Raw genomic sequence first — 23,063 nt, forward strand, 5'->3', positions numbered from 1 at the left:
GTAGATCGACAAAATGGCGTCTTGAAAACAGCGGATTAAAGATTAAACTCAAACATGAATCAGTCCAAATAAAACTCCAGAGGCTCAACGAGAAGAAACGGCAAAGCTTCATTTTTGTTTGTTCTATTTGTGATATTTTTTCAACATCGATACCAGTTTTTGTCAAGATGCTTTAGTGATTGGTTTATTTATCTTTTTTTTAATTTTGATTTGATTTTATTTCTGTTAAATATCAAGTTTTCCGGAGTGTTCTTGGGTTCAGAGACCAGTGTGAGATCAAGATACAACTCCAACCACCAGAGGGCAGTAATCATCAGTTTGAGTGGTACTTAAAGACATAACATAGACCATGGAGTGTTTATATAAATGTGCATAGTTACTGGCTCCAAATTAGCCGCTATAACTGCTAGCCTCGATTAGCTTCACTCGGCGTCCACGTCTTTACACAGTTTATGGTCCAAACTTTGTCTCTGGAGATCAACACGAGCAGAAAATACTTTTAAAAACATGGTGTCATCCTGGCGTCTATTTAAAAAGCCAGAAGAAGAATCAGGAGAGAGAAACGCTTTGAGCTTTTAGCAAAATTGTCTTCCATTACGGCGGATTTTTACTAACCTTGAATCCAAACTCCACAATGCCGGCCGTGTTCCTTTTAAGAAACGGCGCCGCAAAACCGAGGTGATTTTTTACTTTTATGTTTTACTTGAGCGACCGAACAAAAAGCCGAACACACAGAAGACAAGTCTCGCCGCGCGGAGCAAATGTCAAACGTTAAAATGGAAATCGATGAAGTGTTTCACAAAAAGAGGCCTTTAATTTTCCTCCAAAGCCGAGCTGGTTAAATACAGCTGACGGCAGAACGTTACAAAGGTGGGACTAATTTGGCGTAACGACCGGCGAACGAGGAACGGACAGCTTAGAAATACGTCTAATGGCGGATTTGTACTTCGACTCGCACGTGGAGTAGTATCGTAAAGGTACAAGCCGTAGAATGTATAAAAAAAGTGGATTAAGTGAGTGTGACGTCGCCCTCCGGTCAAATGAAGCTCATCGAGGCCACAGCAGGTACCATAGCAACCAAAGAGCCAATCAGGAGCGAGGCTGTTGAAGGTAACGCCCCCTCCCGCCCCCTCTGCTAAACTAACCCCTCACCACACACTTTATACACTTTTCTCACACAGGCGTTAACATTTTCTCACGTTTCTCTCTCGTTTAAACTCTCTCAAAGTTCAAACCTTCGTCGGCGTCTTTGTCGGTGCAGAACGTTTCATCGACATCGTGGGTTTTTGTCGGGGAGAAAAACCCGTGATAGCGACGGACAACAGTATAACACTGACTATTAGGAAAAATAAATCGAATTGAATTAGCTACGGGGAAGAAGGACCTGATTTGTCTGTTAGTAATGTTCATGTCTTGATTTAAAAAATAAATAATAATAATAAATATAAAATAAACTTAAAATAACAAAAACATGAAGAAAATAACCTAAAAAAAATCCAAATAATAATAAAAAATATATAATAAAAATACCCCCCCTCCCAAAATAAAACAAAACAAAAAAATAACTCAAAATAACAAAAAAAACTAAAAAATCTCTAAATAAACTCAAAATAACAAAAAACAATAAAATAAAAACAAAAACAAAAAAAATTAAGATAACAAAAAAATAAAGAAAATAACCTAAAAAAACTCCAAATAATAATAAAATATATATATAATAAAAATACCCCCCCCCCCCCCAAAATAAAGATCAACTCAAAATAACAAAAAACAAACAAATAATAATAAAAAAAAACAAAAAACAAACAATAAAAGAAAACCTTTAAATAACAAAAAAATAACAAAAAAAACAACTTAAAAAATAAACTCATAATAACTCAAAAAATGAACCCCAGGATCATGTAGAGGGTTAATCTGAACATTTAAGACCAAAATGAGTCTGAAGCAGCAGAGACAGAGAGAGGGGACACAGATTTTCAATAGAAAGTGAATTGGAGCCAGAGTCGATAAACGCGACGCTAGCGGGTTAGCTACGTTTACATTTACAGTCTGGTTTGGATGCACCATCTCATTTCATGTATTTTAGGGACAAAATGGAAATAGGACTTTGCTTTTTACGTTTGCGGCTCAAACTTTGTGCTTGAAAATGTAAAATGCAAAAAGGTGAAGCTTTCATTTAGTCCAATCTGAGTTGCTATGGAAACAAAACAGTGCTCGTATCTAAACTGGTTCATATCATGGAACAAATTAGCTACGAGACAAATATATCTGTCACGGTCGCTCGTCTCCGTGGTGACGGTGTTGCTAACATTCAGCCAAATGCTCAAAAATACCTCGAAACACATGGAAGTAGAGTAAACTGGCTTGCCGTTACCCAGATCTGACCTGTAACTTAGTCTGATTATACTGCGTCCTTGTCTCCATTAAGATGTAGGGAAGTTTAATGCCGTACTGTGGAGCATTTTGGGTAATGTATAACAAATCCACGGAGACAAGCAGCAGGGGGAATAATCGACATGACACTTTTTTTAGCTTTTGTAAATGATGGAAGTTACAGGTCAGATCTGTGAAGTGGCAAGTCAGTCTACTCACCTCACATGTGTTTCAAGATATTTTTGAGCCAATGAATGATCAGAAAAGTTACATCATTTTCCTTTAATTTGGATCATTCTGTTATAATTTACACATTTTAAATCACAATATTCAAGTAAAACGACTTAAAAAAGAAACACTCCAGATGATTTCAAATTAGAAAATTGTGGAGTCCAGGGGAGGGGAACATGCTGTAGCGCCCCCTATGGACAGACGCACGTCACACCAGAGCAGCACGTTTTTGTTTGTTTTTTCATTTGGAGCAAAATGACGACGCGACGCTGCAGAATCCTACGAGTATCAACGATTAAGAAAATAAAACTGGAGAAGGAAGTGAGGACGTCACAGTGGGAGAGTCAGAGTGATGAGAGAGGAGACAAGGACAAAGAGACGAGAGAGGAGATGAGAGAGGAGACAAGAGAGGAGACAAGGACAAAGAGACGAGAGGAGACGAGAGAGGAGACAAGGACAAAGAGACGAGAGGAGACAAGAGGAGACGAGAGGAGACGAGGACAAAGAGATTAGAGAGGAGACGAGAGAGGAGACGAGGACAAAGAGATGAGAGAGGAGACGAGAGAGGAGACAAGGACAAAGAGACGAGAGGAGACAAGAGGAGACGAGAGAGGAGACGAGGACAAAGAGATTATAGAGGAGACGAGAGAGGAGACAAGGACAAAGAGACGAGAGGAGACGAGAGGAGACGAGAGAGGAGACGAGAGAGGAGACAAGGACAAAGAGACGAGAGGAGATGAGAGAGGAGACGAGGACAAAGAGATGAGAGAGGAGACGAGAGAGAGGAGACAAAGACAAAGAGACGAGAGAGGAGACAAGGACAAAGAGACGAGAGGAGACGAGAGGAGACAAGGACAAAGAGACGAGAGGAGACGAGAGAGGAGACAAGGAAGAGACAAGGAAGAGACGAGAGGAGACGAGAGTGGGCGTGTCACAGTGGGCGTGTCACAGGTGGAGGTTAAACGGGGGCAGATCGACAAAATGGCGTCTTGAAAATAGTCGATTAAAGATTAAACTCAAACATGAATCAGTCCAAATAAAATGAGAACAAACCCGAGATCTAAAACATTGACTTTGACTTTGATTTAAAACTATTGTAAACTGTAAGTGCAAAGTTGTATTTCCATAAAATGTCCCTGCAGAGCTTCCGTAGCTGCTCCCAGGCCGTCGAATAAACTTATGACTTGCTGCAACAGAGAAATTTTTTTTTTTGCTGGTAGCACAATGTGGCTAACAACCTGTCCCGCTAACACATTTAAGATGGCATAACTTTATTAAAGCTGTTAGCGTTAGCATCACTCACGCACTTCCTGTCACAGTGGATTTCCTGCACACGGCTCTGGGAGGTTTGGAGTCGTTTAGATTCGGAAACTGTAACGAATCACTGCCAAGAACCAAGAGCACGGCTAATGACTCCGTCTTAATGTCGTGATGTTAATGTCTCCGTCGTCCCCGCAGACTCACATCACTCCACTACTTTAGCGTGTCAGCATATTAGCATATTTTTAAACTAAAGCAGCCTAAAGTCAAGGGGGAACTCATTACGTTAGCCATTACCGGGCTAATCTGGATTCGCCGCGCACTTTGGAAACTTTCTGTTCCTCGAATTTAAAGTCATTGTCTTTGGTCTCGTTCGTGGACGTGAGAATAGATCTGATCGTTTCACGGAAAAGCTGGAATCCCTGATCGGTGCAAACGAAATGTGATTAGCTGAGTGCGTGCTAGCGTGACCGGAGCGTACTGGACAAAATGAACACGGTTTTACAATTGAGATCTGCAGGAGGCAAGTCGGAAGTTTAAAGTTCAAAACCAGGACTGTATAGATCTTTTATCCATGTTCTAGTCGTTTCTTTAATTGACTATTCTCAAGACGCCATTTTGTCAATCTACCTCCATTTAACCTTCACTGTGCCACGCCCACTGTGCCACGCCCCCTCTGACACGCCCACTGTGACACGCCCACTGTGACGTCCGCACTTCCTTCTCCAGTTTTATTTTCTTAATCGTTGATACTCGTAGGATTCGGCAGCGTCGCGTCGTCATTTTGGTACAAATGTAAAAAAAAAAACGCGCTGCTCTAGTGCGACGTGCCTCTGTCCATAGGGGGCGCCACAGCTACACGACTCTTTATTGTCATGACGTTTACGGCGACGTCAGACACTACAGTTTTCTAACTTGAAATCAGCTCGCGTGTTTCTTTTATTACGTCGTTTTAGATGAATATTGTGATTTAAAACGTGTAAATTATAACAAAACGATCCACAGATGAGAACCATAGAGACACAAGCTCAATATGGCTGATTTAAGAGTAAACGTATAACTTGAAGTGGAATAACACGTTCTTAAATAATGCACAAAAATCGCGTATTTTTAAACAAACCACAAAAAAAAAAGAAAAAATTAAACTCTAAAATGATAAACACACAATTATCAGACAAGTTGACTGAGGTGTCTTGCCCAAGAACACAACAACAGTATGCAAAGTGGGAATCAAACCTGTTTAATTTGACATTTTACATATTTTACATATTTATTTATTCACCAAGAACTGTAAAAATCTGTGCTAAATTGTCAAACTGACGATCCTCGCTCCTGATTGGCTCTTTGGTTGCTAAGATACTTGTGGTCGGATTTCCAAATACTGGAGATAAACGACGCCTAAGCAACTTTTTCCTGAGCAAAAATGGGTCGTGTTTCCTAAAAAAATGTCTCCTTTAAGCGTCACCTTTTGTTGATTTAACCTCGGTTCACGTAGCGTCGCAGTCGTCCGTCGTTTACCTCGTTCAAATGTCAACAAACACTTCAAAACAACGGATTATTTTGTGTAAATTTGTCGAAAGTGAAAGCTCCATTATCCTGACAGGAGCAGGAGTCGTGTGGCTGCGCTCGCCGTAATGAGCCGCAGCACAGACGCGACTCTACAGCGAAGAAACGGAAAAGACTCGAGGTTTAACGGACGTAAAGTGAGTCGGACCGAGGCGTCGGGGAAATGTGGATTTTATCCCGAGATACGACGGAGTTTATTTGAGACGATTGTGAGACGTGAGGCTTTTGTGTGAGGAGAGTTTGGACACGGAACTGGGTCTGTGTGCAGCACCAACACCAACACCACCAACACTAACACCAACACCAACACCAGGACCACCAGCACCAACACCACCAACACTAACACCAACACCAACACCAGGAACAACACCAACACTAACACCAACACCAGCACCAACACCAACAACACCAACACCAGGAACAACACCAACACCAGGACCAACACCAGGACTAACACCACCAACACCAGCACCAGGACCAGCAACACCATCAACACTAACACCAACACCAGGACTAACACCAACACCACCAACACTAACACCAACACCAGGACTAACACCAACACCAGGACTAACACCAACACCAGGACCACCAGCACCAACACCAGGACTAACACAAACACCACCAACACTAACACCAACACCAGGACTAACACCAGGACCAGCAACAGCACCAACACCACCAACACCAACACCAGGAACAACACCAACACCAGCACCAAACAACGAAACACCAACACTAACACCAACACCAGGACTAACACCAGTATCAGCACCAGCACCAGCTAGCTCACTGTTAGCGTCACTACTTCCTGTTTCCTGTCCAGTTGTGTCTCTGTAGAGTTTTTATCAAGTCAAACTGAAATGGATAAATACATTAAGGACCGAGGACTAAACCAGGACTAAACCAGGACTAAACCAGGACTAAACCAGGACTGAACCAGGACTAAACCAGGACTGAACCAGGACTGAACCAGGACTAAACCAGGACTGAACCAGGACTAAACCAGGACTGAACCAGGACTAAGTGAGTGACTCTATATAAAGTCATATTTAATTTTTGTACAAACCACTTTTTCCTTCTTAATTTTCTTTCTTAAACAAACCTCCTGACGCTCGTTCTTTGTTTTTGTTCGGTTCAGTACAAAATGGCCGCTGGTCCCGCTCTGATGGAGGTGGTGGAGGTGGTGGAGAGGTGGGGTTTTATTCCCAAACACTTCGTCCACACTTCATCTCTCGTCGTAAGTGGAGTTTGTTGTTCCTCAGTTGCTAAAAGCATATTTGCAGATCTGCCAATGGAGCTAAAGAAAAAAAAAAGAAAAAGAGCTGCGTCGTGTCCTGTTCCTCATCATCGAGCGGCGAACGTCCAGCAAGAAAACGGCCCCTTGGAGATAATTTATAAACACGAGACAAAATGGACTCTCTGAGATTTAATCCATGTTCAAATGACTTTAGTTCAGTCGAGATAAACGTCGACTCCAGAGACAGAAACGATATGAAGGTGTGGAGTTTAAAAACACAGTGGAGCACTTCCTGTTTTACCATGTGACCTTCAGTTCAAAAATAAAATCCCTCTCTCTCACTCCCTTCCTCGCTCTATTCCCTCTCTCTGTTCCCTCTCTCTCACTCCCTTCCTCTCTCTATTCCCTCTCTCTCTTTCCTCTCTCTCTCTCTCGCTCCCTTCCTCTCTCTATTCCCTTTCTCTCTGCTCCTTCTCTTTCTCTCTTCTCTTTCTCCCTCTTTCTCTGTTCCCTCTTTCTCTGTTCCCTCTCTCTCTGTTCCCTCTGTTCTTTCTCTTTCTTTGTACAATCTGCATTGCCTTTGTTCTCTCTCTCTGTCCCCTCTCTTTCCCTCCCTCTTTCTCTCTCTCTTTCTTTGTACAAACTGCATTGTCTTTGTTCTCTCTCTCTCTGCTCTCTCTCTGTTCCCTCGCTCTCTTTCTCCCTCCTTCTCTCTGTCCCCTCTCTCTCTCTTTCTCCCTCCCTCTCTCTGTCCCCTCTCTCTCTTTCTTCGTACAATCGTCATTGTCTTTGTTCTCTCTCTCTGTTCCCTCTCTCTCTTTCTCCCTCCCTCTCTCTGTTCTCTCTCTTTCCCTCCCTCTTTCTCTCTGTTCTCTCTCTGTTCTCTCTCTTTCCCTCCCTCCCTCTCTCTGTCCCCTCCCTCTTTCTCTCTCTCTTTCTTCGTACCATCTTCTTTGTCTTTCTTCATTTATTCAGACTCTGTGGCTCGAGTCGTGAGTCGTTTGTTTGGAGGAGAAAAGATTCACCCCGAGGTTCAGATCAGCAGAAGTAACTCTCTCAGTTTAATACTTAAGTAAAAGTAAAAGTAAAAGTAAAAGTAAAAGTAAACGTACAGATACTGGAGCAAAAATACTCAAGTAAAAGTAGAAATATTATTATAATGTTGTTTCCTCGTCACACACAGACCTGGAGTTGTTGTTTTTTTTTTGTTTCATTCTCACATTTAACACAAACAAACCTGCAGATTTAGACTGAGTTCTTCTCTCAAACTGAAAACACTCTGTTCCACCTTGTGATGTCATCATGTGGTGATACAGGAAGTGCTCCGCTGTGTTTTTAAACTCCACACACCTTCATTTATAGAATCATTTGGAGAGATTAAAGGGGCGGTGCACATTTAAAGGGCCAGTACAAACAGACTGTGGAAGCATTTTATTCAGAAAGTGTGCGTTAGCATGCTAGTTGTTGTTAGCTTTGAATGAGTTAGAGCGAGAATGAGTAAGAGAGATAAAAATGGGAGAGAGGGACAGAGAGAGAGAGAGAGAGATAGAGAGAACGAGAAGAGAAGGAAAGAATGAGGAAGAACAAAACAAGAAGAGAGAGATAAAAATGGGATAGAGGGACAGAGAGAGAGAGAGTTAGAGACAAGTGAGAATAATGGAGTGAGAAAACAGGAGAGAGAGAAAGAGAGAGAAGGAAAGAATGAGTAAGAGGAGTGAGAAAAGAGGAGAAAGAGAGAGGGGAGAGAGTGAAAGATAGAAAGGAGAGAGTGACAAGGAGAGAGGGAGTAAAAGCAAAAGAGAGTGAGAGACTAGTAAGAGTAATGTAGTGAGAAAAGAGGAGAGAGAGTGAAATTGACAAATAGAGAGAGACAGAGAGAGAGAAGAGATGATAAACAGAGAGAAAGAAGAGAGAGAAGGAAATAATGAGTAACAGCAAAGCAAGAAGAGAGAGATAAAAATGCGATAGAGGGACAGAGAGAGAGTTAGAAACTAGTGAGAATAATGGAGTGAGAAAACAGGAGAGAGAGAAAGAGAGATAGAGAGAAACAAATAGAGAGAGAGAAGGAAAGAACGAGTAAGAGCAAATTGAGAAGACAGATAAAAATGTGAGAGAGCGGGACAAAGAGAGAGAGAAAGAGACTAGTGAGAGTAATGGAGTGAGAAAAGAGGAGAGAGAAGAGAGAGAGAGAGAAGAGAGGGAAGGAAAAAATGAGTAAGAACAAAGTGAGAAGAGAGAGATAAAATGAGCTAGAGGGACAGAGAGAGAGAGAGAGAATAATGGAGTAAAAAAAGAGGAGAGAGAAGAAAGAAAGAGAGAGAGACAGAAGAGAGGGAAGGAAAAAATGAGGAAGAACAAAGTGGGAATAGAGAGATAAAAATTGGATAAGAGGACAGAGAGAGAGAGAGAGAGAGAGAGAGAGAGAGAGAGAGAGAATTAGAGACCAGTAAGATTAATAGAGTGAAAAAAACGAGAGAGGGAGGGGGGTGTAAGAGCAAAATAGTGAAAAAAGAGAGGAGAAAGTTAGAGACTAGTAAGAGTAATGGAGTGAAAGGGGGGGGGGCAGAGAGAGAAGAGAGAGACAAATGGAGAGAGAGAAGGAAAGAACGAGTGAGATGAAATGAGTGAGAGAACGAGTGGAGAGCTGGAGCTGGAGATTCAGACTTTGTTCCAAACCCTGAGCTCAGTTTTGGTCCAGACTCAGCGGGAGTCGAGCAGCAGGACACTGGGAACCACCGAGTCCGACGTCTGGACACGACTCAGCGGAGCGAGGGAATGTGGCCTTTGTTACCACGGCGATTTACAATATTACACTTTTAGCATTAGCCAGTTGGTCTCTGTCTCATCTGTGGATCTTTAATGAATGAATGTGAAGAGGGAAATGTATCTATTTTACAAAGAATGTCACTTTTTGTAAGAAAAAATAAAATAAAAATAACAATAATAATAATAATAAATAAATAAATAAATAAATAAATAAATAAATAAATAAATAAATAAATAAATAAATAAATAAATAAATAAATAATAATAATAATAATAATAATAATAATAATAATAATAATAATAATAATAATAAACATTTGTGGCAGAATAGAACAGTTCCACAATTAAAATTCAGAACAGAGTATTATATAGGAATGCAGAAAAAATAAAAATAAAAAAATAATTAAAAAAACACATACACACACACAAAGTGAAAAAAAAAAGTGAAAAAAAAAAAGCATAAAAAAACCTCCACAATATTCGGGGTTGTCCAAAAGACTTAGATCATATGTTACATTTTTGTTTTATGGCATTTTCTTTTCCATAAAACTCACAGATGAGGAAAAAATACAAAGTTTTTTTTAATGAAATGTGAGAAAAGATGTTTGGTTTTTAATAATCTCTACTTGTGGAAAAAGAATTTACCCATAACAAAGATAATATTTAAAATCATTTCACATTTTTGTCAAGCAGAAGAGCAGAAGTCTTTTAAATCAGTGGAGTATATCGTCCCAAAAGTCTTTAGCAAACACACACTTCACTGTCTCTATATATGGACGTAGCTAACCTGCTAGCCGCTGCTACGCTCCAAACAGGAAGTGATCATGTGCGCACTTCCTGCTCCGTTCGACTCTGGCTCCAATTCACTTTACATTGAGAAACTGTAGCATTTTGGTCTTAAATGTTTGTATTAACCCGCTCTACATAATCCCGAGGAAGTACGCCCATGATCACTTCCTGTTTGTAACGAAGCGGCGGTTAGCGTGTTAGCTATGTCCATTTACACACACAGTCTATGTTTATGATGTATTACCACATATAAAAATACATGTTGCGCAATAGACACAAGAAACACAAATACACACTTATGTCTGTTTAGTTTTAAAGTTTTTTTTCCCCGTGCTCCATTTTGAAACTCGACTGAAGAAACTATTTCATAATAAACTCTGAGATCCACCTTCTGCCGCCGTCTCTGTCCCAAATGTTTAGCCGTGTTGAGCTGCGAGAGGCACAAACTGTTCCCTCCAAATTGTGTTGCATCGAGCTATAACGAAAGATAAAACTGTCTCTCATTGGAAGTTGTTTCTACATGGTTCTCATCCAATAAAATTTTACTTATTACTTATTAATGTTGTTCAAGATAAGAGAAACTTATCATGAACACTCGCACACACAGACTGTTTATATAAATGGACATAGCTGACCTGCTAGCTGCTACGTTCCAAACAGGAAGTGATCATGGATGTGCTTCCTGCTCCGTCGACTCTGGCTCCAGTTCACTTTCTATTGAAAAACTATGTCCTCTCTCTGTCTCTGCTGCTTCAGACTCATTTTGGTCTTAAATGTTCGTATTAACACTCTACATGATCCTGGGGTTCATTTTTTTAATCATTATTATTTTGAGTTAATTTTTTATTTTTATTTATTTATTTATTGTATTTTTTTCATGTATGTTATTATTATTAGTATTGTTTTTAGTTTTTTTATTGTTTCTATTATTATTATTATTATTATTATTTGTAGTTATTTTGAGTTTTTTTTATTTTAGTTTATTTTCTTATTTTTTTATTATTTTGAGGGTTTTTTATATTTTGATGGATTTTTCTAAGTTATTTTTCTTTATTATTATTATTATTTTAAGGTATTTTATTATTATTATTATTATTATTATTATTATTATTATTATTATTATTATTATTTTTTTTTTTTAAACTGTCCTCTCTCTCTGTCCCTGCTGCTTTCAGACTCATTTTGGTCTTAAATGTTCATATTAACCCTCTACATGACAACACCCTCACTCTGGATTGGCTCTCTGGTTGCTATGATACTCGTGGTCGGAATTCCAAATATAGAACTCGACTCCAGATTAGCCGCTATGACTGCTAGCTTCAGTGAGCTTCATTGAACGCTGTGGGTGACGTCACACTCGCTCAGCCGACGTCTTTACACAGTTTGTGATTAAAAGTTGTCGTGTACGTTGAAGTTTTCTCAAAAAATTCAACTTTGTGTAACTGAACAGATTAACAACAAAATGGCCGCCCGCTGAGTCATTCGTAAAGAAGGAAACTTATCTTCAAATTCTATCGCACATTTCATTCTGTTCAGTCAAAAACTCTTCGGTTACATCCACAGACTGCTTATATAAATGGATACAGCTAACGTGCTAGCTAACAGGAAGTGATCATGTGCGCACTTCCTGCTCCCTCGACTCTGGCTCCAGTTCACTTTCTATAGAAAAGCTGTGGCCTGTACAGTTTTAATTTTTTTCTAAAAGTAGTTGCGTAAACTTTAGACTCACAGTTTTCTCACTAGATTCAACTTTGTCTAATTTCTCGTAACAAATTAGCAACAAAACGGCTCCCCTCTGAGTCATTTGTCGCCGTTGACGTCTCATTTCGTCTGATAAACGGCGCTACATTTCGGTCTCTATCGTCTCTACGTTCATCCCCGCCGTCTGTTTATCGATCTGTGAAACTCACTCGCTCGCATCAGGAATTTCGAATCCTCCATAAAAAAACCAATTGCAAGCGTGAATCACCACATTAGCGGCATCGAACGCGCGCTAGCTAGCACTCGTGATTTGAGAAAGACCCCCCGCCGCTCGCCTCTGATCGGATTATCCTCCACCACTTCCTGTTTCGTGTTCATTTATAAATCCTGACAAACAGCTGGCTCCCGGTCCCATCTGGCTCTCGCAGCGTGCCGTGTCTTGATGACTAATTAGCAAACGCGGCTAACGGCTTCTGAATGTGTTTAGTTCACTGATTTTTCGCAGCACGTCAAATGAAAACTCTAAAAATATTTGCCGTAGTGTTGATGTGTGCAAAGCTGCGGCGCACACAGCTTCCTCCGCCTTGTTTCTCATCGCTTTAAAGACGATTTGTGTTGGAGGCTAAACTTAGAAACTATTTTTAGACGAGACGAGCGGAAAAACAAAATGCAAAAATGCTTTACAGCCAGGGCCGGCGTCTGGAGGGAGGGTCGAGGGGCCGCGAGCCTCGTCTAGAGCGGCCAGCGCTCCCCCATAGCGCCCCCAACAGGCCAAATGACAACGACAAGTGTTCAGAATGAGACAATACAAACATGATTATATATTGGGTGTGTGTATGTGTGTGTTTGTGTACGTGTGTGTACATTTGTATGTGTCTGTGTATGTCTGTGTGTGTATGTGAGTGTGTATGTGAGTGCATGTACAGGTGTGTGTGTGTACATGTGGGGGTGTGTTTGTGTGTGTATACATGTATATGTCTGTGTGTATGTGTGTGTATGTTTGTGCGTGTGTAGGTGGGGGTGTGTTTATGTGTGTATGACGGTGTGTGTGGAGGGGTGTAGGTGTGTGCGTGTGTATGTGTGTGCATGGATACATATGTGTGTGTGTATATGTGTGTGTGTATATGTGTGTGTATGTGGGTGTGTGTGTGTATAGGGGTGTGTGTGTATGTGTATATATGTGTGCGTGTGTATGTATGTGTATGTGTGTATGAGTGTGTGTATAGGGGTGTGTAGGTGGGGGTGTGTATGAGTGTGTGTATATATGTGTGTATATATATGTGTGTGTATGAGTGTGTGTATATATGTGTGTATATATATATGTGTGTGTATGAGTGTGTGTGTATATGTGTGTATATATATATGTGTGTGTGTGTGTATATATGTGCGTGTATATATATGTGTGTGTATATGTGTGTGTGTGTGTGTATATATATATATGTGTGTGTATGTACGTGTGTGAGGTGAGGCCCTCTGTTGCAGACCTCATCCCCCCCGAGCTCCTCCAACCAGCCAATGTGTAGCGCCGCCCCTGTGGACAGCCTGAGTACTACACTTTAGTGTTTTTGGACGTCGTGTCTGGGATTTGTTTTCGTTGTGGATTTGTTTTTGGAGCTGAACTTAGAACGATCCTCTGAGACGTCCCCGAGACGCCAAAGCAAACGGAACAAGAAACACGAGTTTAACGAGAAGAAAGACGAGTCAAAGTCAAAAATGTACAATTCCCTTTTCCCACCGTAGACGTCGGCGTGTCGGATCTGCCGCGTGGATCGTGTTCTCCGCTCGTGGGATAAAGACGTCCTGTCAGATTCCGTTTAGTGAAGCGGATTTGAACGGAATATCTTTGGAAAACGACATTAAAATAAATTATTCAAGTTCATTTTTATTAAACGGGACAAGCTCTGGACAAGACTTTGACTATTCCATTCAAAAGTGAGCGACAGTAGCTCAGTCGGAAGAGCGTTTTCCCACTGGCCTACGGGTTGGCGGTGTGATTCCAGCTCCCACAGATGAATACTGCCACTGTGTCCTTGAGCAAGACACTTCCCCCCCTCGCCCCAGTGTGTGTGTGCTCTGGTGTGTGAATGTGTCTTGTCCCAGTAGAGAAATATTGGTCAAAATACGTCCACTGTGTTCTGTTCTATTGCATTTAATTGGACAGCATTTTACTGTCCGATAATCAGGAAGTATGTGTTAGCATGCTAGCTGTTGTTCGTTTTACTGTCACCGCAAAAGTCCGTCTGGTCTCAGTGCGTTTAAACTCAGTCTGAAAGCATAAAATAAGTCAGATAAAACTTTGAAGAACCGCAAACCCATTTTATTTGGCTGAGAGAGGGAATGGAGAGAGGGAGGGAGAAAGAGAGAGAGAGGGAACGGAGAGAGGGAGGGAGAAAGAGAGAGAGAGGGAACGGAGAGAGGGAGGGAGAAAGAGAGAGAACAGAGAGAGGGAGGGAGAAAGAGAGAGAGAGGGAACGGAGAGAGGGAGGGAGAAAGAGAGAGAGAGGGAACGGAGAGAGGGAGGGAGAAAGAGAGAGAACAGAGAGAGGGAGGGAGAAAGAGAGAGAGAGGGAACGGAGAGAGGGAGGGAGAAAGAGAGAGAGAGGGAACGGAGAGAGGGAGGGAGAAAGAGAGAGAGGGAACGGAGAGAGGGAGGGAGAAAGAGAGAGAGAGGGAACAGAGAGAGGGAGGGAGAAAGAGAGAGAACAGAGAGAGAGGGAACAGAGAGAGAGGACAGAGAGGGAGAGAACAAAGACAATGCAGTTTGTACGAAGAACGAGAGAGAGAAAGAGAGAGGGAAAGCGAGAACAGAGAGAGGGAGGGAGAAAGAGAGAGGGAACAGAGAGAGGGAGGGAGAAAGAGAGAGAGGGAACAGAGAGAGGGTAGTCGCATTTTTTTCATAGTTTGTCTGATGCTATTTATCAGTTTTTTTCTTCATTCTTCTGCTTTTTTTGCTGGTGCGACTTTACTCTGTGTATAATCATAAACAGTGAATAATATATAGTCCAGAAAATACGGTAGTTCTGTTTTTTTTGCGTTTTTAACACAGTAAAAATCATAAAACGCCGTTAAATCTGCTTCACTACGGCGACATTCAGCGGAGAAATCAGTGTTTGTTGTGTCTTTGTGTCAAACGAGCGTCAGATACAAAAATATTCTCGATCTTTGCAGTTTGGTCCATAATCCAAACCCCCCGCGGCGTCGGACCAGACTAACATCACAAACCAAGAACACGGATTTCAAAGACAGGGTTCGCGGTTGCATCATTGCTCCCAAAAGATGGAGAAAGTAGAAATGGAAAACGCTAGAAAACTCCGCACGTGCTCAGTGTCATGAACATTTCTCTTGCGTTTTGTTCTCGATGTGGCTCCTGTATCATTAATTTGGGTTAAAAATGGTAAAATAATTGGGCTGTAACGCTTCCAGATGAGTACATTTTTTTTGCATTGTTGGAAAGTCGAGTTAATGTGTGAAAACTTAAGTCAATTCTGTGTTTTTTATTTGAGCTTCACAGATAAAATGTTGATTATTTATGTTTAAAAGTCCAATATTAGGCTCAAAGTGACTCTTTTGAGCTTTAATCTATGTTCTAATGTCGTTAGTGCGTCAAAAACAGACCTGGAGTTGTGTTTTGTTTCATTTATTATTCGTCTGCCACATCTCCAAAGCTCAAAACGCGACGTTCCACCTTGTGATGTCATCAAGTGGTAGTTTTGTCAAGTTTTAGCAGCTCCTTTTTTTTTTACCTTTAGTTCAGTAGTGATTAGCAACTCCAGTGTTCCTGAAATGACCCAAATGCTTCTCGAAATGAAGGTGTGTGGAGTTTAAAAACACAGCGGAGCACTTCCTGTATCGCCACACAATGACATCACGAGGTGGAACAGAGCGTTTTCGGTTTGAGAGAAAATAGTCAGAAGCAACACGGTTCAGTGCGGGTGAATTTACGTATTGGAAATGTCGTGGCAAAACACCGTGTCGTCAGTGGAGGAAACGTGGCTCTTGCGCCCCCGTCTGGCCGTATGACATCATCATGTTTTAGGATCCAAAACCAACAAATCGCTGCGTTTCAGACGACATCACATTGATCCCATCGGCCAATGAGATTTGACACAGATGGAAAGCAAACTTTTTGTTTATTGAGCTAATTTTCTCAGCTTTTTCTAACGAGAATCTACTTTTGATACTAATTTCAGAGGGCGGAGCTAAAATATTTATGATTAAAAAGCAGATTTTAGTCAAACCGCGAGTTCTGAGGGTCGAGTCTCAGAATGAAACGCTGACGTTCAACACCTGTGAATTGTAAATCTCTTTTGAGATTTTTCCACGAAATCAGCGGGGAACTGTGGCTCTTCCTCCCCATCTGGTCGTGTGACATCATCGCATTCTAGTGTCGGAAAAAAACAACAAAAAACAAACGGCCAATCGCTGCGTTTCAGGCGACATCACAACATTCTATCGGCCAATGAGATTTGACACAGATGGAAAGCAAAGTTTTTGTTGAATTCTTGGGTCTAGAAACATAGAAATATATAGAAATGATCAGGTTTAATATGTTTTGGATGTTTCATGGCAAAGTACAATGTTATTTGGCTCCGCCCCCACCATATGACATCATCACATAACCACCATATTTACCAACAGTCCACTTTTGTCCTATTTACGTTCATTTTCTAAACTTTTTCTAATGAGTTTCTACTTTTGTTACTAATTTCAGCCTAAATCCGTTTCACTTTGAGTCTGATTCTTGTTCGAGTGTGAGCGGGGGACTTCTGCATTGTTGTTTTGTGCAGTTTTTTGTGCAGAAAAGAGCAGAAATTAGACGTTTGGACACATTCTTTGTTGAATCTGGTTCAAAATAAGAGAAATAGAGCAGGGCTGTCGAACACGTTTTCACTGAGGGCCACATCAGTAAAGAGAAGTAAAATAAATATAACTACTTTTTTTAAATTGTTAATTAACTGTTTCTGCATTTATTACTTAATCAAGTTGCAAATATGACATATGCATTTGCCTAGATGTAAAAATATGGCTGTGTATCTGTATCTCCTGACAACTGACACCTTTTAATTTACGCTGTTGAGGGCCACATAAAATGATGAGAAGGGCCACATTTGGCTCCGGGGGCCTTGAGTTTGACACGTGTGAAACAGGCAACATCAGAACTCAAAATGAACTTAAACGCAACTAAAAGGCAATTAAAGGTGTAAATAAAGACAAAAATAATCACAAAAGGGAAACTTAAACCACGGGATTACAACATACGACTGACCTCTGACCTTTACAAAGAGAAGAGGGAGTGTCAAAAACTGAATTTCACACAAAGAAGAAGCAAAAACACAGAAGACGCAGCTGTAAACCATAAAAAAGCTTCATTCTGTGTAATTCTAAAGCTCTAAATGAACCGGTGACACGACGCTTAATAATCCGAGTGTTCGCCGCGGATTTGTGATGTTAACCGAAGCCGCAGTTCTCTTCCGATGACGCTTAAACTTTACGAAATCCTCTCCCTCCTTCGTCTCCGTCCAAAAAAGTCCAAATGTGAGCGAGCGTGACACTGGAGGGGGGGGGTGTTCTATATTTAGCCGCCGCAGCTTTTGTGAGCCGCACTTCAAACACCGGCGTTTTCCTGTGCGGCGCCGAGGTGTACTCCAGGTCACTCCGCTCAGATTGGCCTGTTTATTACCCTTCGCAGTTGAATGCCTCTTCTCGGCTGCTCTTAGTGTGATTGGCGTGTGCGCTTTACGCCGAGGGGGGGATACAGAACTAAACGTACAGATACTAGAGTGAAAAATAAATACTCAAAAGTAAAAGTATCACAGGAAAAAATCTACCTAAAGTACCTGTTTAAAAATGTACTTAAAGATTAAAAAAGTAAAAAGATTTTGAGTTTTTAAAGCTTCAAATGTGACGATTTTGATAAAGATTTGATGGATTTTGTTCAACAGAAACGACTGAATCCATCATTTTGTTCAGTTTTTATTTGTTTTATTTATTTTTGTTTTGTTCAAATTCTGAACGTGTTAAAAAAAAAAAAACCCTCAGACTTTTCAGCAGGTCTCACACAGTAAGAAAAATACTTTTACTTTTCAGTCCAGTGCAAAAATGTAGTGGAGTAGAAAGTAGAAATACTGCTCTCAAATGCTGAGGTACTACAAGCTGCCGGCAGAGAAAAATAGAGCAAAAAATAAATAAAAAACTGGTAAATAAAAAAATTTAAATAAATAAATAAATAAATGAATAAATAAAATAAATAAAATAAATGAATAATAAATAATAATAATAAAACAAATAAAACAAATAAATAAATAAAATAAATAATAATAATAAAACAAATAAATAAATAAAATAAATAAAATAAATAAAATAAATAAAATAAATAAAATAAATAAAATAAATAAAATAAATAAAATAAATAAAATAAATAAATAAATAATAATAAAACTAATAAAGTAATAAAAAAATAGTAATAACAGTAGTAAATAAATAAATAATACATAAATAACACTGTATTTTTAACTAGTAATATTACAATTTTGCATTAGCATTTTAGCGTTTACGCTATAACACAACTATGACTGTTTTCTAACTTTTCTAACCAGATGCACACACGCGTCTACCACGTCCAAACCGTGTAAAAAGCTCTTAAATATGATCCAGTGCCAAATACAGCGGCCCCTCGTTTATCGCACGGTCACGTTTGTCGGTTTCTGTTCTGCCGCGTGAAGAACAGACTCAGAGGCTCCGGGATCGTTCTGTGGATCTTTATTTTCAGTTACAGCCGAACAGTCGGTTAAAGGCGGAGCATTTTACACCTGTGTGAGAAAATAAACAACATTACACTTATATATTGTCCATATGTTCTAAAAATAACCCACAACAGACGAAATCCATGAAGTATCATCTTTATTTTTGCTTTATTCTCTATGTTTTTTGTCTGTAAAACCCGTCACCACACACTTTATACACTTTTCTCACACAGACGTTAACATTTTCTCACATTTTAAATTTAAATTTTAACATTTAAAGTTTAAATCCTGATTTACTGACGACTTTAGCTTATTGTTTAACTTTAATTTAACTTAAAAATCCCTGTTCCCTTCACAAATTTTTAATAAGTATAAGCGTAAGTTTCCATTTCTCTCATTGAACGCAACTTTATATATTAATCTGTGGTTAAAATAATCCCGAGGTTGTCAAGTTTTGGGACGAGAGCCACTTCTGCGACGAGATTTAAACTGTTAAATGTGTCGTTTACTGTTCATCGAAGTATATTTAATTTCAGTTTCTGGCTGTAGTGCAGACAACAGGATTCCCGCGAAGTATCAGCTTTATTTTTTACAATTATTCTCTATGTTTTTGTCTGTAAAACCCCTCACCACACACTTTATACACTTTTCTCACACAGGCGTTAACATTTTCTCACATTTCTCTCTCGTTTAAACTCTCTCAAAGTTCAAAACCTTCGTAGATTTTTAAAAATAAGTTCAGTTTTATAGGATGAAACCACATTATTTTCCTCCTTTTTGATATAACGAACTGAAGATTCATTTGTTCCGTAATGGCGCCCTCTACAGTCACGGAACTTCTACCGTCCTTCAGCGTGTCCAGAAATCGAACTTTTTCTACGACGGTTAGCATCTTCCTCGACTTTTTGAGCGCCTTTGTCGGTGCAGAACGTTATTCTCTAAGTTTTTTGTCTGTAAAACCCCTCACCACACACTTTATACACTTTTCTCACACAGGCGTTAACATTTTCTCACATTTCTCTAATTTTTCTTTAAACTCTCAAAGTTCAAAACCTTCGTACGTGCAAAAAAGCTAAATTGCACTTAAAAAATCCGCGAAACTGCGAAAGCTGAACCGCGACGCAGTGACGGACAACTGTAACTGTAAAAGTATTTGTACGTGTTACTATCACAGCAACAGCAACTTCTATCATATATTTAAGTTTATTTCAAAGTCGTCTGCCCCCTACAGGCCGCTCCGTGTCATGACGTCAGCGAATCAAGACGTTCATTATTTAAACAGACGTAGAGCGACTTTGTACTACAGAATTTTGAACTCACAGTATATATTTGGACTTGAGGAGTTACACGTATTTCTGATTGATCTCAAATTATTATTATTTTTTACTAGGAATTGAAAGTAAAAACTGTATTTGTAACGACTCAAATCAAGATTAATACTTAAAATTCAAGTACTTTTAACGTGTAGTCCTTTTTGACAAAGATATAACGCTGAAACTGAAACGTACAATTTAAGGCACGTGTCAAACTCAAGGCCCGGGGGCAAAATGCGGCCCGCGACATCATTTTATGTGGCCCTCAACAGGGTAAATTAAAAGGTGTGATGGTCTTAAAATGTCAGTTTATCAGGAGATACACAGTTACACAGACATATTTTACATCTAGGAAAATTCACTTGCAATATTTGTAACTTGAATAAGTAATAAACACAAAAACAGTTAATTAAAAAGTTAAAAAAGTAATTACATTTATTTTACATCTGGCCATTTTGCTGATGTGGCCCTCGGTGAAAATGTGTTTGACGCCGCTGATTTAAAGTATCGCTCACGACTTTCCAAGGCATTGCTGATAATATGAACTTTTAAAATGTACAATTTCTTTCCGCCATTTTCAGGAGCAGGAAACTTGTTGATTTTTAAAAATATCCTAAATATTCTGCAACTTTTTATCTGCATTTATTAGTATTTAACTTACATATTGTATTTATTTTTATTTTTTAGACATAATTATTTCTTCTCTTTGTTTTGGGGCGGTGGTTCTTATAGTACTTCTTACTTTTAGCTTATTTTTAAACATTAAATGCATCAAACTGTAAAAATACCTGAAGTCGTGTACATTCCAGTGCTGTTTTTTTGCTCCGTTTTGCCGAGTTGAACCTAAAATGAAGCTTTGTGTCAGGAAATAAACAGATTTGAGGCGAATGAATCCATTGAGAAAAGGCAATTAAGCAATAAAACAGTTAAATAACAAAAAAAAACTTGTCTCGCGCCGTCACGACACGATTTAAAAATAAACGAGAAACAGTCCCGAGTTGCTGGAGGGAGCGGATTTTAAAATACCTTCCCCCGTGTCAGTTTAATCACAAATCCAATCAACACCCTCTGTCCCTCTCAGTGTGGAGCTCCGCGCTGGCCCAGATTACCCACAATGCACCGGGACTGCACCAGGACCGTCCCGCTGTGAACCTCCCCTGACCTTTGACCCCTGACCAGTTGTTTTTCCGCACTAACAGCACAATGAGGCTGTTAAGATTCAGACCAGACCCTGCAGCGCCGCAAGGAACACGCTGGAAAAAAAATCTGAAGATAATACGACTTTTATGGATCGGATTTTAAAATGTTTGTTTGTTTTTCTTCGCAGTGAACGCCTGGATGACGAGAGCAGTGTCGGGTAAGCGCCGATTTCTGATGTAACGCGTCATAAAAACACGTCTTGTCTTTTTGTGGAAGCTCAAAGTCGCCAAACAGTTTTAAACGTTTTTGTCTTCAAGTCCTGCGAGTTTAGATTGAGCGTCTTGCACAAGGACGCGAAAAACGATCACAGGATTTGAACCGACGCCCAGTTGGCGCCGACGCTAGCTGCACTGTGTAACCTTCGGGATGGAGATTAGACTTGTCTCCATGGAAACCTATCGACCAATCCCAGAACATCTTTAAATGTCACTGGTCCGGAGCGTAGACGTGTGAAGAAGTGACTGAGTGAGTGTGAAGTCAAAAATAAATAAATAAAATAAAACAAGTAAAATAAAAATAAAAAATAAATAAATAAATGAATAAATAAAAAAATAAAAAAATAAAAAAATAAAAAAATAAATAAATAAATAAATAAAAACATTAATCAAATAAAAAAATAATAAAATAAATAATAATAACATAAAATAAAATAATAAATAAATAAATAAAATAATGTCACTTGTCTGGAGCGTAGATGTGTAAAGAAGGGACTGAGTGAGTGTGATGTCAAAAAAATCAAATAAATAAATAAATAATAAAATAAAATAAAATAAATCAAATAAAAAAATAAAAATCAAATTAAAAAAATCAAATAAAAAATAAAAATAAATAAATAAATAAATAAATTAAAAACATTAATCAAATAAAAAAATAAAAAAATAATAATAACATAAAATAAAATAAAATAATAATAAATAAATAAATAAATAAATAAATAAATAAAACAAAGTCACTTGTCTGGACCATAGACTGTATAAAGAAGTGGACTTAGTGAGTGTGACGTCACCCACAGCTTCAGGTCCAAATGAAGCTCATCGAGGCTAAAGCGGCTAACCTGGAGCAGAGTTACGTATTTAGAATAACGTCCACGAGTATCATAGCAACCAAAGAGCCAATCAGAACGAGGATGTTGAAGGTAACGCCTCTTCCGCCCACACCACTCGTTTAATGGGGAACGGACGCTTAGCAACGCTGTCAATCAAACCTGTTGCTAACGCTAACAGGAGCGACCTCGGGGAAAGAAGGACCTGATTTGTCTGTTTTTAATGTTCATATCTTGATTTACAGACACAATAGTGAAATAAAAACCCCAGGATCATGTAGAGGGTTAATACGAACATTTAAGACCAGAATGAGTCTGAAGCAGCAGAGACAGAGAGAGGAGACAGTTAAAAACAAACAAAAAATAAGCAAACAAAAAAACAAACAAACCTCAGAATAACTAAAAAAAAATAAAATAAAAAAGACAACTCAAAATAACAAAAAAATTAAGAAAAAAAAATAAAAACAACAAAAAATTATGATAAAATAACCCAAAAACTAAAAATAACAAAAAAATAAATAAGAAGAAGAACAGCAAACAAAAAACCCTAAAAAAAAACAAAATGAAGAAAATGAAAAAAAACAATCCCAAGAAAACCTCAATAAATAAATAAATGAAAAAAAAAAAAAAAAATTGAATAAACTCAAAATAACTAAAAAAAAAAAAAAAAAAAAAAAAAAAATTAACCCCAGGATCATGTAAAGCGAGTTAATACGAACATTTAAGACCAAAATACCAGAGTTGATGAAGCTGGAAGTGCGCACATGATCACTTCCTGTTTGGGGCGCGGCGGCTAGCAGGTTAGCTACGTCCATTTACATAAACAGTCTATGATCTGG

The 23,063-nt window shown here is 39.1% G+C and overlaps 1 protein-coding gene across 2 annotated transcripts in view; it reads left to right on the top strand.

Moving 5' to 3' along the window:
* LOC117388238 (receptor activity-modifying protein 3-like) overlaps window positions 1-23,063 on the top strand; it is a 59,257-nt gene that overhangs the window by 23,804 nt on the left and 12,390 nt on the right. The window contains exon 2 of one of the 2 annotated variants that reach the window (XM_033985742.2): window positions 21,310-21,339. The exons of the other annotated variant lie outside the window; for it this stretch is intronic. Coding sequence (XP_033841633.2) covers window positions 21,310-21,339 — 30 coding nt within the window. The remainder of the gene's footprint in view (window positions 1-21,309; window positions 21,340-23,063) is intronic. 2 annotated transcript variants of the gene reach the window in all.

Source organism: Periophthalmus magnuspinnatus, chromosome 20, assembly GCF_009829125.3.
Source record: "Periophthalmus magnuspinnatus isolate fPerMag1 chromosome 20, fPerMag1.2.pri, whole genome shotgun sequence".
In the NCBI taxonomy this organism is placed as follows: Eukaryota; Metazoa; Chordata; class Actinopteri; order Gobiiformes; family Gobiidae; genus Periophthalmus; species Periophthalmus magnuspinnatus.